Source organism: Sceloporus occidentalis, unplaced genomic scaffold (assembly GCF_023333645.1).
Source record: "Sceloporus occidentalis isolate IW3139 unplaced genomic scaffold, rSceOcc1.0.p SCAF_39, whole genome shotgun sequence".
Taxonomy (NCBI): Eukaryota; Metazoa; Chordata; class Lepidosauria; order Squamata; family Phrynosomatidae; genus Sceloporus; species Sceloporus occidentalis.
This window is the reverse complement of record NW_028317019.1, coordinates 2,738,969-2,753,228: the sequence shown is the minus strand read 5'-3', so window position 1 is coordinate 2,753,228 and position 14,260 is coordinate 2,738,969. Positions and strand designations below refer to the sequence as shown.

At 44.7% G+C, this 14,260-nt stretch overlaps 1 protein-coding gene across 1 annotated transcript; it reads left to right on the top strand.

Annotated features, from left to right (window-relative positions):
- The first annotated feature begins 4,257 nt into the window (after positions 1–4,257).
- LOC149290411 (uncharacterized) lies at positions 4,258–9,095 on the top strand. The gene is made up of 3 exons (XM_089489385.1): positions 4,258–4,786; positions 5,517–5,637; positions 7,552–9,095. The coding sequence occupies exons 1-3, from the start codon at positions 4,715–4,717 to the stop codon at positions 8,787–8,789; spliced, it is 1,431 nt and encodes a 476-aa protein (XP_089345511.1). The 5' UTR covers positions 4,258–4,714; the 3' UTR covers positions 8,790–9,095.
- The last annotated feature ends 5,165 nt before the right edge of the window (positions 9,096–14,260 follow it).

Sequence of the window (14,260 nt, the reverse complement as noted above, 5' to 3'; positions counted from 1 at the left end):
AAAAGGGCAAGGAAAAATACCTGTTACAGGAGAAGAAAGCAAATAAAACCTGATCCTTTCTGGTCCAGGTTTAGGTCCTGGGCAAAAGAAGGGAAACCAGGATTTGAGTTGGGAGTGAGCAAATATTGTGTGCCCTGCCTGACCGGGGGCCTCCCTGGGGACCAAATCCATCACCCTTCTCTTCCCCCTCAGTCAGCATTCTCACAAAGGAACCAAATTTAGGGGTCTCCCATCGGCATCTAGAGGCACCCACCTTTCCTTTCCTTTCCTGCCAAGGAAACCCAGAAGGAGCCCTTCTTCCTAAGCAGCCAACGACCAAACCCACCAGCCTTCTAGAACCCTATTCAGGCTCCAAGCCAACCGCTAACTATGGTCCAAGTTCAGGGTTGCTTTAACTGTCTGGCTGAATGCTAGGGAATTCTGGGAACTGTAGTTTTGTGAGATATTTAGTCTTCTCTGTCAGACAACTCAGATGCCATAATAAACTAAAATTCCCAGGATTCCCGAGTACTGAAACAGGGCAGTTGAAGTGGTTTATTTCTGCAAACTGTATTATTTCTGCAATGTGTTTTTGACCTCGGTTATTATTTGAGCGTCCACAAGGCTCTGTGGGTTTGAAGGGAAGATTCATCATCATCATCATCATCATCATCATCATCATCATCATCATCATCATAATTTCTGCAGTGTTTTTGAACCAGATCTGGGAGAGACCTGCAGCCTGGATCTGCCCAAATCCCAAATATTGCCCTCTCAGCAAAGCCTGGAGATATTAACCTTTAAGGACCAGAACTCCTCAAAGGCTGACTTTCCCAATCTCTCCTGAGAGACCCTCCTGGGCCTAGAGCAGCCTCAAAGGAAGGGGTCCCATTGAATGGGGGGGCCATGTCTTTCTGAGTCTGTGGGTCCAGAGGAAGAGGACTGTTTTCCAGGACCCTCTTCCTAACCTCACAAGGCAGCTCTTAGCATTTGCCCCAAACTGCTCTTGAACATGCAAAGATCAGGCAAGTAAGATCTGCTTTGCTGTTTGCAAAAAAAGATGGAAAAACAATGGGCCCTTGGTATCTTTTGGGATTTGGTTTGGATAGCAAAATCCATGGGTCCTCAAGACCCATTATATAAAATGGGTGACCTTGGGTAAGTCACACTCTCTCAGCCTCAGAGGAAGACCAATGGCCAACTGGAAGGCGGACAACACACACACACAAACACACATCTACATGATGAAAATGGCATTCATTCTGGGCCATGAAACCCACTGCGGGGGAACCTTGGGCAGCAGACACTCTCTCAGCCTCAGAGGAAGACAAAGGGCAAAGTGGAAGGCAAACTTGAAGGCAAAGAAAGCCTGGGAATAGGGTCACTAGACACGAGTTCAAGGCACGCAGCACACCGCCAGCCCCCAAACCACACTCTCTCAGCCTCAAATGATGACAATGGTAAACACCCTTCAACAAAACCTACAAAGAGACTCCTGTGACAGTATTGCCTTAGGATCCCCAGAAAGGAATTGAAGGCACACAATTCTCCCCCAAAGTCTGGGAGGAAAAGAGGAGGAAGGCTTAGAGGAAGGGCTGGAGGAGGAGGAAGGCTTAGAGGAGGAGGAGGATGAACAGGAAGGTTTAGAGGAAGGGCTGGAGGAGGATGAAGGCTTAGAGGAAGAGGAGGATGAACAGGAAGGTTTAGAGGAAGGGCCTGAGGAGGAGGAGGAGGAGGAGGAAGGGTTTACAGGAAGGGCCTGAGGAAGAGGAGGAGGAAAGCTTAGAAGAAGGACCTGAGGAGGAAGAGGAGGAGGAGGAGGAGGAGGAAGGCTTAGAGGAAGAGCCTAAGGAGGAGGAGGAAGAGCAGAGAGACCTCTGGAGGATTCTGCAGAGGAAGAAGAAGGAGAAGAAGAAGGGGCTCCTGAGCATACGCAGAGGCCCCTGGGGGAGAAGCCCCAGGGAGAAATCTCCTGGTTGTAACTTATTATTACTATTATTAGTAGCAGCATTAGTATTATTAAATTTTATTTATTTATAAAGACATGGAAAGACGTATTTATAAAGAGTATCTCAGTGAGTCTCTATATTATAGCATCAGGAAAGATTTTAGGTGGTGTTAAGGTTTGGAAATGATGTTCAGGATCCCATCTGACTTTGGAGCCCTTTCATCCTCCACTTTGGGTTCCCTGAAGGCCTCAAGCTGCCAAGTGCCAAGCGCTGAGGCAGAGGCAGCCATTTTGTGTTCTGGCGGCCATTTTGTGCTGCTTGTGACTGTGGGAAATAATGTTCCAGAACCTTCTCTGAGGCCTCAGTTGAACAGAGGCTCCTCTTTCTCTCCTGAGGCTCCAGAGTGAGAAGGAGGCCAGGCTCCTTGGGCCAAAAGGAAGGAAGTGTGTCCTTTGTGTGTCTTTTGTGTCTCTTTTCTGAGAGGGTTTTGTTATTACACAGCTCTGCTCTTTCTGGGGAACAAGGGTTTTAAAAGGGATCAGAAATGGGGAGGATAGTTTTAATACAAGCCTTATTATTATTCTTCACAAACATTGGGCTTTGGCTTCTAAGAGGAGGCTTCTCCCCAAAAAAGGCCAAAAGTGGCTCCTTTGGGAGGTTTTAAAAGTCTCCCCAGTTTCCTAATTAATAGATTTTCAGACAAGAAGGAAGGAGACAGACCAGAATAACTCATATTACCAAGAATGAAACAAACAAACATACAAACAAACAAGAACAACAAAAATAAGGATTAGACAGAAAAGCAAACTGCTTTTATTTAAAAAAGCAAAACCATTTTTAACAGGAGAAAAGTATGAATTGGGTTCTTCTATCCTTTATAACCGACTGAGGCTGTGTCTGAACTACAGAAATAATCTGGTTGGAAACCACTTTTTTTCTTTTGTAATTTATTTATAAACAATCCTTTACAAACAAAAAGGAAAAAAAATACCAAGACATTTGCATAACAAATACAGCTACAACAACAAAAAAGTACAAATACCAATAACAAACTCAGATCCATTTCACAATAACTATGAGACACAAGGAAGGAAATCAGAAAAGACCTAGAAAAATGGGGGAAATTACACTTATTGCTATTAGGAAAAATGTCACTGATCCACATGAGTTTCCTTCCTGAAATACTGTTTCTGTTCCAAGCGATACCCATCATCCAGAATGAAAAACCATTGAATCAATGGCAAAAGGAAATCTCAAAATTTATTTGGAATTAAAAAAGAGCCAGGATAAAAACGAAAATACTTTGTGATGACAAAAGTAGAGGAGGGCTGGGTTTTCCAAACTTAAAACTTTATGATGATGCTTGTTGTTTAGTTTGGATTAGAGAATGGTTTGTGTTAGAGAATGAACAGTTGTTATGTCTGGAGGGTGAACATTTAAGATTTGGGTGGAATGGATACCTAATTTACGGTAAAGAGAAAGTTCATAAAGAAACCTGATATCATTTCGTAAGAAAAGCTCTATTGAAGATCTGGGGAAAAAGAAGTGTAGAATATGTCCAAAAATACCTTTATGGTTTTTGCCGCATGAGGCTCTTTTCGGGAGGAAAAGTATCCAGAAAACTAAATGGTTAAGATACAAGGATGTCCTGAAAGAATCGCAAGGAAAACTAGAGATCAAAACACAAGAAGAACCTAAAGAATCTGGCCTAGATTGTCACTGGTATCTTTATCTTCAAATGAGGGAGAGGTTTAAAATAGAGGTGAAATTAGAAGGAATACAAAATGCAAAATGGGAATTGTGGAAGCCATGCTCCATGGTCATTCCATGCCTGATGAGAGTGTTGGGTGCGAGGCATTGGAGAAGCATCCAGCTGTGTTTCTCTGGCCAGAAGCCAAAGGAAGGCATTCTCCTCTGAGGGCCACTGGGGAGGTCAGGAGGTTTCAGCAGATGATGTGCTCATTTCACATCTGGCTACAGGGACATAGCCAGGGTCCTCTCCAATTCCCCATCCCCTGACCCCCCTCCACTCTCACAAGGCATGGAGTGTCAGGACCATGGTGAACAGGTCTGAGGAAATGACATGCATGTGGCCACTAGATGAAGCTGTTGTGGAAGTCATTGACAGCTCTAGTGGCAGTTAGATGTGTCAGCATTAAAACAGTGCATCATTGGAATGTTGATGCAACTGTCAACTGTCATTCTCAACTGTCACTGAGGAAGAGTCAGACAGTGTGTGCCTCAGAGTGGGTTGTTACTGGTGTGGATGGTGGAGGGTGTCGATGTATATAGTGTTGTACACAGTGGAAATTCTTATAGGAATACAAGCCTCATCTGAGAGAAGATTACAGTGTCTCTTTGCTCATTGAGAAAGCGACAGGTGTTTCTTCAGCTCACAATCTACTGACTACAGTCAAGGTGGAGAATCTGATGCCATACGTTAACGTGTTGCATTTTAACATGGAGTATCTGTTGTGTAAGGGAGTTGCAGTGAATCTATGCTAGCTCCATGGGGCTTTGTTTGGTGCAAACAAACAAAGAGGGAGGAAAGAGATACACACCTCTGCATTGGCCCAAAGGAGGCATATATCACCTGTGTATCTCACTAGCACCATGCTGTTCTCTGTGTCTATGAGTGATGCAGGATTTCTTGACAAATCAAGCCTAACCCTAGTCTCTTTTCTCAGGAACTTCATCTTGGCCTCTTTGTACACAGTTTTGGGCCATATTTTGCTGGAAGAGACCCAAGTGCACAGCCACCAGGATCCCCCCCCCCTTTCCACCTAATGGCCAACACAGAGGCCAAGCAGAGGGAGTTGGGCTCCAAGAGAAAGAGGCTGTTGAAGTACAACTCTTTGGTGAGTCGCCATCCTGACTATTAGTTTCATTTGTGTCACTGCTGGGGCAGCTCATGAAAGCAAGTGGAGAACATCTTGTCCCACTTTGGCAGAGAAAGTCCTGGTTAATCCTCTGTCACCCCACTTTTTCAGTGGCTTTCAAAAATGTCCCGGTTTCTCTCTCCTCCTCCCACTTTCCCCCTTCTCCTCATCTCTTTTGGGTTGCTGCAAAGTGACTTCCAAGGGGTTTGCACCCCATCAACTCAAAAAGGGGGAGAGGAGAGAAGTTGCGAGGGTCTTCCCTTGCCAGGAGGCTGTGGCAAAAGCAAACTGTTGTGCCCTTCCTAGCTTGTGTGATCTTCCTCCTAAACAACCTTGGCCATACTCACCACCTTCTGGTGTTGCTTGTCCACATGTGTCTTGCTTTTCCATCTGTGAAATGTAGAGGATATGGGAGACCACCTCTGGATCTAAATTGGGGGTGGGCCCAGTGTCCCTCAAGTCCAGAGTGCTCCCCAGAACTGTATCCCAGCCATGGCCTAAATTATATTTTTTATTATATTGTATATTATATTGAAAGTATTGAAGACAATCTGATCTCAAAGGCAGTAGCTTTTTGTTTGCTAACAGAATTTAAAGTTTATTTCCTGGAATGAAATCTGAAGTGATGAAATAATATTTGGGATACATCATGTGCTTTCCTCCCCTTTCGTTTAGTCACTCTCTGGATGAGGACTATTTTCTATTTCAGGTGACCTTTGCAGATGTGGCAGTATATTTTTCTGAGGATGAATGGAATCTGTTGACGAAGAAACAGAAACATTTGTACAATTATGTAATGATGGACAATTATGAGAATGTGGCTTCTGTAGGTAAGGAACCTGAATCCATTGCTCTTTCTACAAAGACTGAGGTCCCTTTCATACTATATTATCATGTCACTATGGTTCCACTAGAATTATAGAATCATAGAGTTGGAATAGACCACAAGGGCCATCTAATTCAACCCCTACTGCCATGCAGGAATACACATTCAAATCACCCACAAGAGATGGCCACCCAGCCTCTCTTTAAAGACCTCCACCAAACTCTAAGGGAGTATATTCCACTGTCAAAGAGCTCTCACTGTCATGAAGTTCCTCCTAATGTTTAGGTGGAACCTCTCTCCCTGTGGCTTGCATCCATTGTGGTGTCTCCTTTTCTCTGTAGCAACAAAAAGCAAGGCTGCTCCTTGTACAACATGACAACCTTTCAAATATTTAAACATGGATATCATATCCACTCTTTATCTTCTTTTCTCCAGGCTAAACATAACCACCTCTCTAAACTGCTCCTCATAGAGCTTGATGGTTTCCATACCCTTTACCACTTTGGTTGCCCTCCTTTGGACATGCTCCAATTGGTCAACATCCTTTTTGAATTGTGGGGCCCAGAACTGGACCCAGGATTATTCCAAGTGAGGCCTGACCAAAGCAGTATAGAGTGGCACTATTACTTCCCTTGATCTAGAAACTATTCTTGCATAGATGCAGCCTAGAATCACATGGGCCTTTGTAGCTGCTGCATCACACTGTTGGCCCATGTTCAACTTGCAGTCTACAAGGTGTTGGTCGTTACCTATAAAGCCCTAAATGGCTTGGGCCCAGGGTACCTGATGGACCGCCTCTCCCCATACAATCCGCCCCGCACTCTCAGATCATCTGGACAGCAACTCCTAAGAGTTCCGGAGGCTAGGTTAGTTTCTACCTCCAGGAGGGCCTTTACGATCTCGGCCCCCAGCCTCTGGAACCCGCTGCCCACAGAGCTTCGCGCAGCCACCTCTCTACCCCAATTTAAGAAGGGGTTAAAAACCCATTTATTCGAGCAGGCTTACCCCTGAATATCTCCCCCCTGACTATTTACTCTCCCCCCTTCTCTCCGCCAGCACTGTAGACTGGCATGAGGCTGTAATGTTTTAAAATGTTTAGCGTTTTACTGTAATATGGTTTTTGTATATTGTATCTGTTTGGTGATTATTGTATTATATAATTTTGCTGTGCACCGCCCTGATTTGAAGAAGGGCGGTATAAAAATAAAACTATTATTATTATTATTATTATTATTATTATTATTCTAGGAGTCCTAGATCCCTTTCAAGCCTAGTTTAATTGTGATAGCAACATTCTGTAGAATATTTGAATCTGTAGTTCAGTGAAGCACTATTGCTCTCCAGTTTCTAAGGATTGTAAATACCCCATCTTAAACTGCCAATTCTAGGATTTTATGGGAAGTAGCCATGGAGATTAATGCATTTCACACCCAAATGGTACTCAGCACATTCCTGAGCAGGTTTCCTACCTTTTTTGGCCCCTCTTCAATCCTTTTAAGGGGGAAAGACCTCCCTTGGCCCTGCAATGGCACAGAGAGGGCAAAACAGTGGCAAAATGGTCTCCACTTCCCCAAAGGGATGCTGTTGGATGTTGGGGGCAAAATATTATTTCATTTCTCCCCCCCCCCCCCTTCCAGGCAATACAATGTGCGGTTGCCCCTGAGATCTCCTCCAAACCCCATCAGTACTCCATGCCTGTCTTATAGATGTTTTAAGGTTGCTCCCTGGCACTTGACCCTCATCAAAATTGGAGTCCAGGTCCCAGCCCCATTATTCTGCCTTTGGCAATGAGTTATTGGGATCTGACTCCAACTTAATTTAATATCAAATAGGGGGGAGTAAACATAGGGCTAAATCTTGGGCTAACACTTTCCTCTCTTTGATATTCAGTACTATCTGTCATTATCCTTCTTTACAGAAGAACTTGTCCGTCATGAGAGAGTCCACACAGGAGAGAAGCCATACAAATGCCAGCATTGTGGGAAATGTTTTTCTTGGCAGTCAAGCCTAATGACACACCAGAGAATCCACACAGGAGAGAAGCCATACAAATGCCAGCATTGTGGGAAAGGTTTTTCTTGGAAGTCAGACCTATTGAAACATCAGAGAATCCACACAGGAGAGAAGCCATACAAATGCCAGCATTGTGGGAAATGTTTTTCTCAGCAGTCAAGCCTAATGACACACCAGAGAATCCACACAGGAGAGAAGCCATACAAATGCCAGCATTGTGGGAAAGGTTTTTCTTGGAAGTCAGTCCTATTGAAACATCAGAGAATCCACACAGGAGAGAAGCCATACAAATGCCAGCATTGTGGGAAAGGTTTTTCTCGGCAGTCAAGCCTAATGACACACCAGAGAATCCACACAGGAGAGAAGCCATACAAATGCCAGCATTGTGGGAAAGGTTTTTCTTGGAAGTCAGTCCTATTGAAACATCAGAGAATCCACACAGGAGAGAAGCCATACAAATGCCAGCATTGTGGGAAAGGTTTTTCTCGGCAGTCAAGCCTAATGACACACCAGAGAATCCACACAGGAGAGAAGCCATACAAATGCCAGCATTGTGCGAAATGTTTTTCTTTCAAGTCAAACCTATTGAAACACCAGAGAATCCACACAGGAGAGAAACCATACAAATGCCAGCATTGTGGGAAAGGTTTTTCTTGGAAGTTAAGCCTAATGACACACCAGAGAATACACACAGGAGAGAAGCCATATAAATGCCAGCATTGTGGGAAATGTTTTTCTCGGCAGTCAAGCCTAATGACACACCAGAGAATCCACTCAGGAGAGAAGCCATACAAATGCCAGCATTGTGGGAAAGGTTTTTCTTGGAAGTTAAGCCTAATGACACATCAGAGAATCCACACTGGAGAGAAGCCATACAAATGCCAGCATTGTGGGAAATGTTTTTCTTGGAGGTCAGGCCTATTCAATCACCAGAGAGGCTACACAGGAGAGGAGCCATACAAATGCCAGCACTGTGGGAAATGTTTTTCTCAGCAGCCAAGCCTAGTGACACACCAGAGAATCCACACAGGAGAGAAGCCATACAAATGCCAGCATTGTGGGAAATGTTTTTCTTGGAGGTCAGGCCTATTCAATCACCAGAGAGGCTACACAGGAGAGGAGCCACACACATCCAAGCAGTGAAGGAACATTATTTTTGTTTTTTAATAATCTTTATTAAATTTTACAATAAAAAGTACAGAAATCAAGAAGATTGACAAAATTTCAAATAAAGTTTTAAAGTTATGGTTTGTTAAGTTTAGGTTTTAATTGCTACTAGTACTGGTTTAAGTTAGTTAGAGGGGGGCTGGGATTTGTTGCAGCTATCTAGAATAGCAATGATAGCATTTGGAATTTGTGGGATTTTCGCCAAAGAAAGTTGGGGACCGGTAGTAACAGAAAGGGAGCTAGTTTCTTCAAATGTCTGGGGCAGGGAGAGATTGTGTGTGTGTGAAGGATGGCAAAGTGGGGCTCATAGTGGGGGATAGATGATGGGAATTGTAGGTGGGGGCTAGGTTTGGTAGAAGGTGGAGTTTTAGGTTTTGGGGTTTCAATATATTCTAGGCAGTTCTGGCTTAAACATATTTCTGATATGTGTTTTCAATAAAGGTCTTTGCTGTTGCAACACACTGGATTCTTTGATGCACAGAATTTGTGAATATGCACAAAACTGACACTTTCTTCTCTCCTCAATCCTCAGCTCCATTCCTAGCTGTAAGAACAGCAGAGAGAAACACACATCTATCTACCTATCTATCTATCTATGTGTGTGTGTGTGTGTGTGTGTATATACAGTATACACAGAGAGACTATTTCCAAAGCAAAGCCTTCCTTTCCTGCCTTTCCTGGGCTCCATTGCAGCCTCTTCAAAATCTCCTCAAAAGAAGGAAGGAAGGAACAAAGGGAGGGAGGGAGAGAGGGGAGGCTGCTGGACCCCAGTACACTCCTTCCCTTCCCTCAAAGGCCGCCAGTGGAATAACAGCAGCAGCAGTAAGGCCCTGGTGATCCCTGCACATGATCAGAAGGGGCCTTTGGATGTATGCGCGCATGCGCAGTCTCAGACCTGAAGCCATTGCTGCCCTCACAGTCTGTTCTGAGGGATGGAAATGGGGGACAACCCTCGTTCCTTTAGAACAATGGCTTGAGGATCTTTTGGGGGGGGGGGCTTCGGGATAACAAGAAGGAAGGAAGCCCCTTTTTCCTCAAAGAAAGGCAGGGGGGATGCCAGGCCTCCTCTCTCTCTTTCCATCCCTGCCTCCTCGGAGGAGGACTCCTTGGGGCCCAGGTACTTAGGGGGTTATTATGAGAAAAGAGGGTGGAGGTCCCTTAGAGAGAGACATGGCCATGGAGGGGATCATGATCCAAATATACAAAGGTCTTTGAGGAGCACCCTCCCTCCTGGAAAGTGTAGCAGAGGAAAGACCCTGGAATAATGTGTCCAGTTCTGGGCACCATAATTTAAAAAGGATGTGGAGAAAGTGGAGCATGTCCAAAGGAGTGTGACTAAAATGGTGAAGGGTCTGGAAACCATGACCTATGAAGAACACCTTAGCAAACTGGGGGTGTTCAGCCTGGAGAAGAGATGGTTAAGAGGTGATATGATAGCCCTGTTTCTTGAAGGGATGTAATCTTGAGAAGGGAGGAAGCTTGTTTTCTAATGCTCCAGAGACTTGGACCCGGAACAATGGATGCAAGCTCCAGGAAAAGAGATTTCACCTCAACATTAGGAAGAAGGAACTGACAGTAAGAGCTGTTCGACACTGGAACACACTCCTTCCTCAGAGTGCAGTCGAGTCTCCTTCCTCAGAGGTCTTTAAACAGAGGCTGGATGGCCATCTGTCGGGGATGCATTGATTGAGATTTCCTGCATGGCATAATAGGGTTGGACTGGATGGCCCTTGGGGACTCTTCCAACTCTATGATTCTATGAGTGTATACAGAATAGCCCCCAGAATTCCAAAGCATGGAGCCATCAATCTGCATTAATCCTACAGTGTAGGTGCAGCCTTTATTATCTGTCTTTTATTGCCCTTTGTCCATAAAAGCAAGAAGGGGAATGGCCTCTGCCTGCATTGAGAACCTTCACTATCATCTTAACTGAGAAGCTCTACAGACCACCCCTAAGGGACAGCCTGCAGTCACCCCTTTTTGCGATGGATCAGGGCTGCGGCAGGCTCACCCTGTGGCCCTGATCTGGCCTGTCAAGGGTGCAAAAAGGAGCCACAAAAAGCAGCTCCTTTTTGCGCCCTCAAAAGGGCACCATAGCCACATGGCCACAGCTATGCAGCACTTCTTTGGGGCTGCGTCATGTGGAGCAGCACATGGCATCAGAGCGTCCTGGGAAGCAGAGTTGGGCATGCATCGTGAGGACACTATGCCCTGACACTGCCCCCATGCCGGCCTTAATGGCCGGTGTGTACAGGGCCTGAGTAGCATCAGAGGCAGCATGTAGGCCTGTGGCTCCATCACAGAGTGGTTTGAGCGCTGGTTTATGACTAGGGACCAGGGTTCGAATTGTAGCCCAACCATGAAAGCCACTGAGTGACCGTAGTCAGGCTACACTCTCTCAGCCTCAGAGGATGATCAAGGCAAAGCCCCTCTGAAGAAATGTGACAAGAAACCTCCTGATAGGGTTGCCATAAGTCAGAAATGACTTGAAGGCACACAACAACAGTTATTTATTCGTTTATTGTAACCTAAAACATAACATAAACATGACATGACATACAAAATGACATAAAATATATAATAAGAATTCCTTTCATTCTTTCTCTCCTTCCTAAGATATCTATGCTTGGTGTTCATACATATTTTTGGTAATGTTCCTTCCTTATATACACATGATAATAGATAATAATAAAGGCTGCACCTACAATGTAGAATCAATGCTGTTACTTATATACAAATGATTTTTGGATCTATCTTAAATATATGGATCATCCCAAATTCTGAATACAACAGCTTCTCTTACTTAATCCTGAAAACCAAGAATTGACATTTCTCCCAACATGTTACTTAAATATTTTATTACCATTTCCCAAATACTGACAAGTTTCCCCAGGGTTTTGGGTTTCATGGCTTTTATATGGCGTAGATGTATTAGATAATGTGTTTTCACTTTTGTATGTTTTTAACCTTAATTTTATAACGTTTTAATGGTCTTATTTTAATTTTTTAAAATTGTTTTAAAGGCATTTTATCTTGAGAGCCGCCTTGGGAGAAAGACGGTGTATAAATAAATAAGCAAATGCATGAGACATATCCATTTGTCTCTTTCAGCCATTTCCAATAGTTTTAATGACCAATCTTGCACCGAAAGGATTGAACTCTCTTTCCATTTCGATGCTATTAAGATTCTGGCTACCAATGTCACATAAGTCAATATCTTAGCATCTCTGCCGGACGAAGAAGCCAGTGAAGCTTTGAAAGTTTGCACGATGCAACTTTTTCCCCATTTTGGGAGGCCAATAAAGTTATATTTTGTATTGTGGACAAGTCTTGGTTTCCAAATCTTTGATCATCTTCACTCGTCCTTCCCTGGAGACATTATTCCAGCTTGTCCACATCTTCTTGAATCCTGGTGTCCAGAACTGGACACAGGATTCCAGGGGAGGCTTGACCAGAGTAGAATACAGTGGCACTATTACTTCCTATGATCTAGAGTCCTGCTGATTCAGCCTGGAATCATACTAGCTCTTCTGGTTGCTGCTCCACACTGTTGACACGTTTAGCCTGGTGTCTACTAAGACCCCGAGATCTGTTTCACAAGTGCCCCTTTCAAGCAAGGTGTCACCCATCCTAAGCTGAGCCTGTCATACTTTGGACATGCCACGAGAAGACCTGAATCACTAGAAAAAGACAACAAAGCTTGGCAAGGTAGACCACGGGAGCCAGGGTGCAGTAGTGGACTCCTCCTGCCCTTCCTCTGGCCTCCAGTTGTGGACGATGGATCTGGAGACCAGGGTTCAAATCCCCGCTTGGCCATGTAAACCCACTGGGTGATCTTGGGCAAGTCATATGCTCTCAACCTCAAGGGAAAGCCATGGCAAACCTCCTCTAAACAAATATCACAAGAAACCCCCATGATAGGTTCACCTTGGGGTCACCATGACATCCTGCATTTTGCATTGCCTTGGCCTCCTTTGCGGTGATGGCAAACATTTCTAGGTCCGCGTGCTGGGGGCGGGGCTTCTGCCTTCTGTGGGTGAGACTTCTGCCATCCATGGGCAGGGCTTCCACTATCGGAGGCGGGGCTTCCAGGGCAGGAAGAGACAGCTAGAAGCCGGGGGAAATTAGGCGGTGATGGGCACATGGTGTTGCTCCTGCTCCTCCTGCCCTTCCTCTGGCTTCCAGCTGTCTCTCAGCTGGGGGAGAGTAGGGGCCCATGGTGGGGAGGAGCAATGGGCCTGTGCCTCTGCTGCCCTCCGCGAGGCTTTGCCAGTCCTGAGGTGTACTTCCAGGGACCATTGGATTAGATTCACATTTCTGCATGTCTTTCGCTTCAAATGGTTTTAAAAGGCTGCTGGCTCTTCTCTTTTAATTTGCCATATTTTAAAATACAGATTAAGCCCACTTAAATCACTCTTGTCTTAAATTGCATTGCCATCTTGTGGCACCTGTGAGACTAACTGAGCAACAGAAGTTGAAGCATAAACTTTTGTAGACTTGGTCTCCGTCCTCAGATGCACGGAGTCAACAGGTGCCCAAGAAAGACCTTAGATCCTTCCGGAGCACCCTCTCACTCCTTGCATCTGCCGAAGGAGATCAAGTCTACAAAAGCTGATGCTAAAACTTATTTCGAAGGCAAAAGACCTGGTCCAGCTCCTCTTGGCTTCTCCACTAGGTTTTTGGCACAACTGGCCTCACTTTTATCTTTCACACAATCCTTTTTCTCCTCCATTTCTGGACTAATTTCAGCAGGTAGTGAACTCGGGCTTGGAGCTGCTTCTCCTGTGGCCTTTTGTATCTCTCAACTAACATGACCTTTGGATGGGAAAATGAAAAACAAAAAGAAAAGAAAATCTCACCTAGTTTTTAATTAAAATTCCCTGCCGGAGCAGGAGAAGCAAGAGTTGGAAGGCGAGATTCTGGACCTGATGTGAACATTGTTTTCTGGGGGAAGGTTGTAGGTGACACATCTGGTTCACATGGTCATCAGGGTATTACTGGTTGCTCTTTTGTAATTGGAAAACAACAATGCATGCTCTTTGATTGCAGTTTTTCTCCTTCTCATTCTGTATTAATAAACATAATAAATAAATCTGACTTGCTTCATAAAATTCATTGAACGGCTCTCACTAAAGACAAAGGTCTGTGTCCCATTATGTCTAAGCCCCTTAGTGGCTTCCATCATAGTGGGACAGTGAATCCATGTTGGTTTTAATCTTGACTGTCCAAGGCATTGAATTTATTGGGGGGTAGAGAGTTCATTAAAAAGTTTGGGGTGGATTTAATGTTCCCCTGTCTGACCTCCGTTACTTTAAGGATAAATTCTCAGTGGGGAGGAATAACTAACTCTCTTTCCAAGACAGCCAGATGCGAACACGCTGCCCAACTCTAAAACACATGGAAAGTGCATGAGGCTTCTTCTGTTCCTTGTCAGTTTGTTCCAGGTC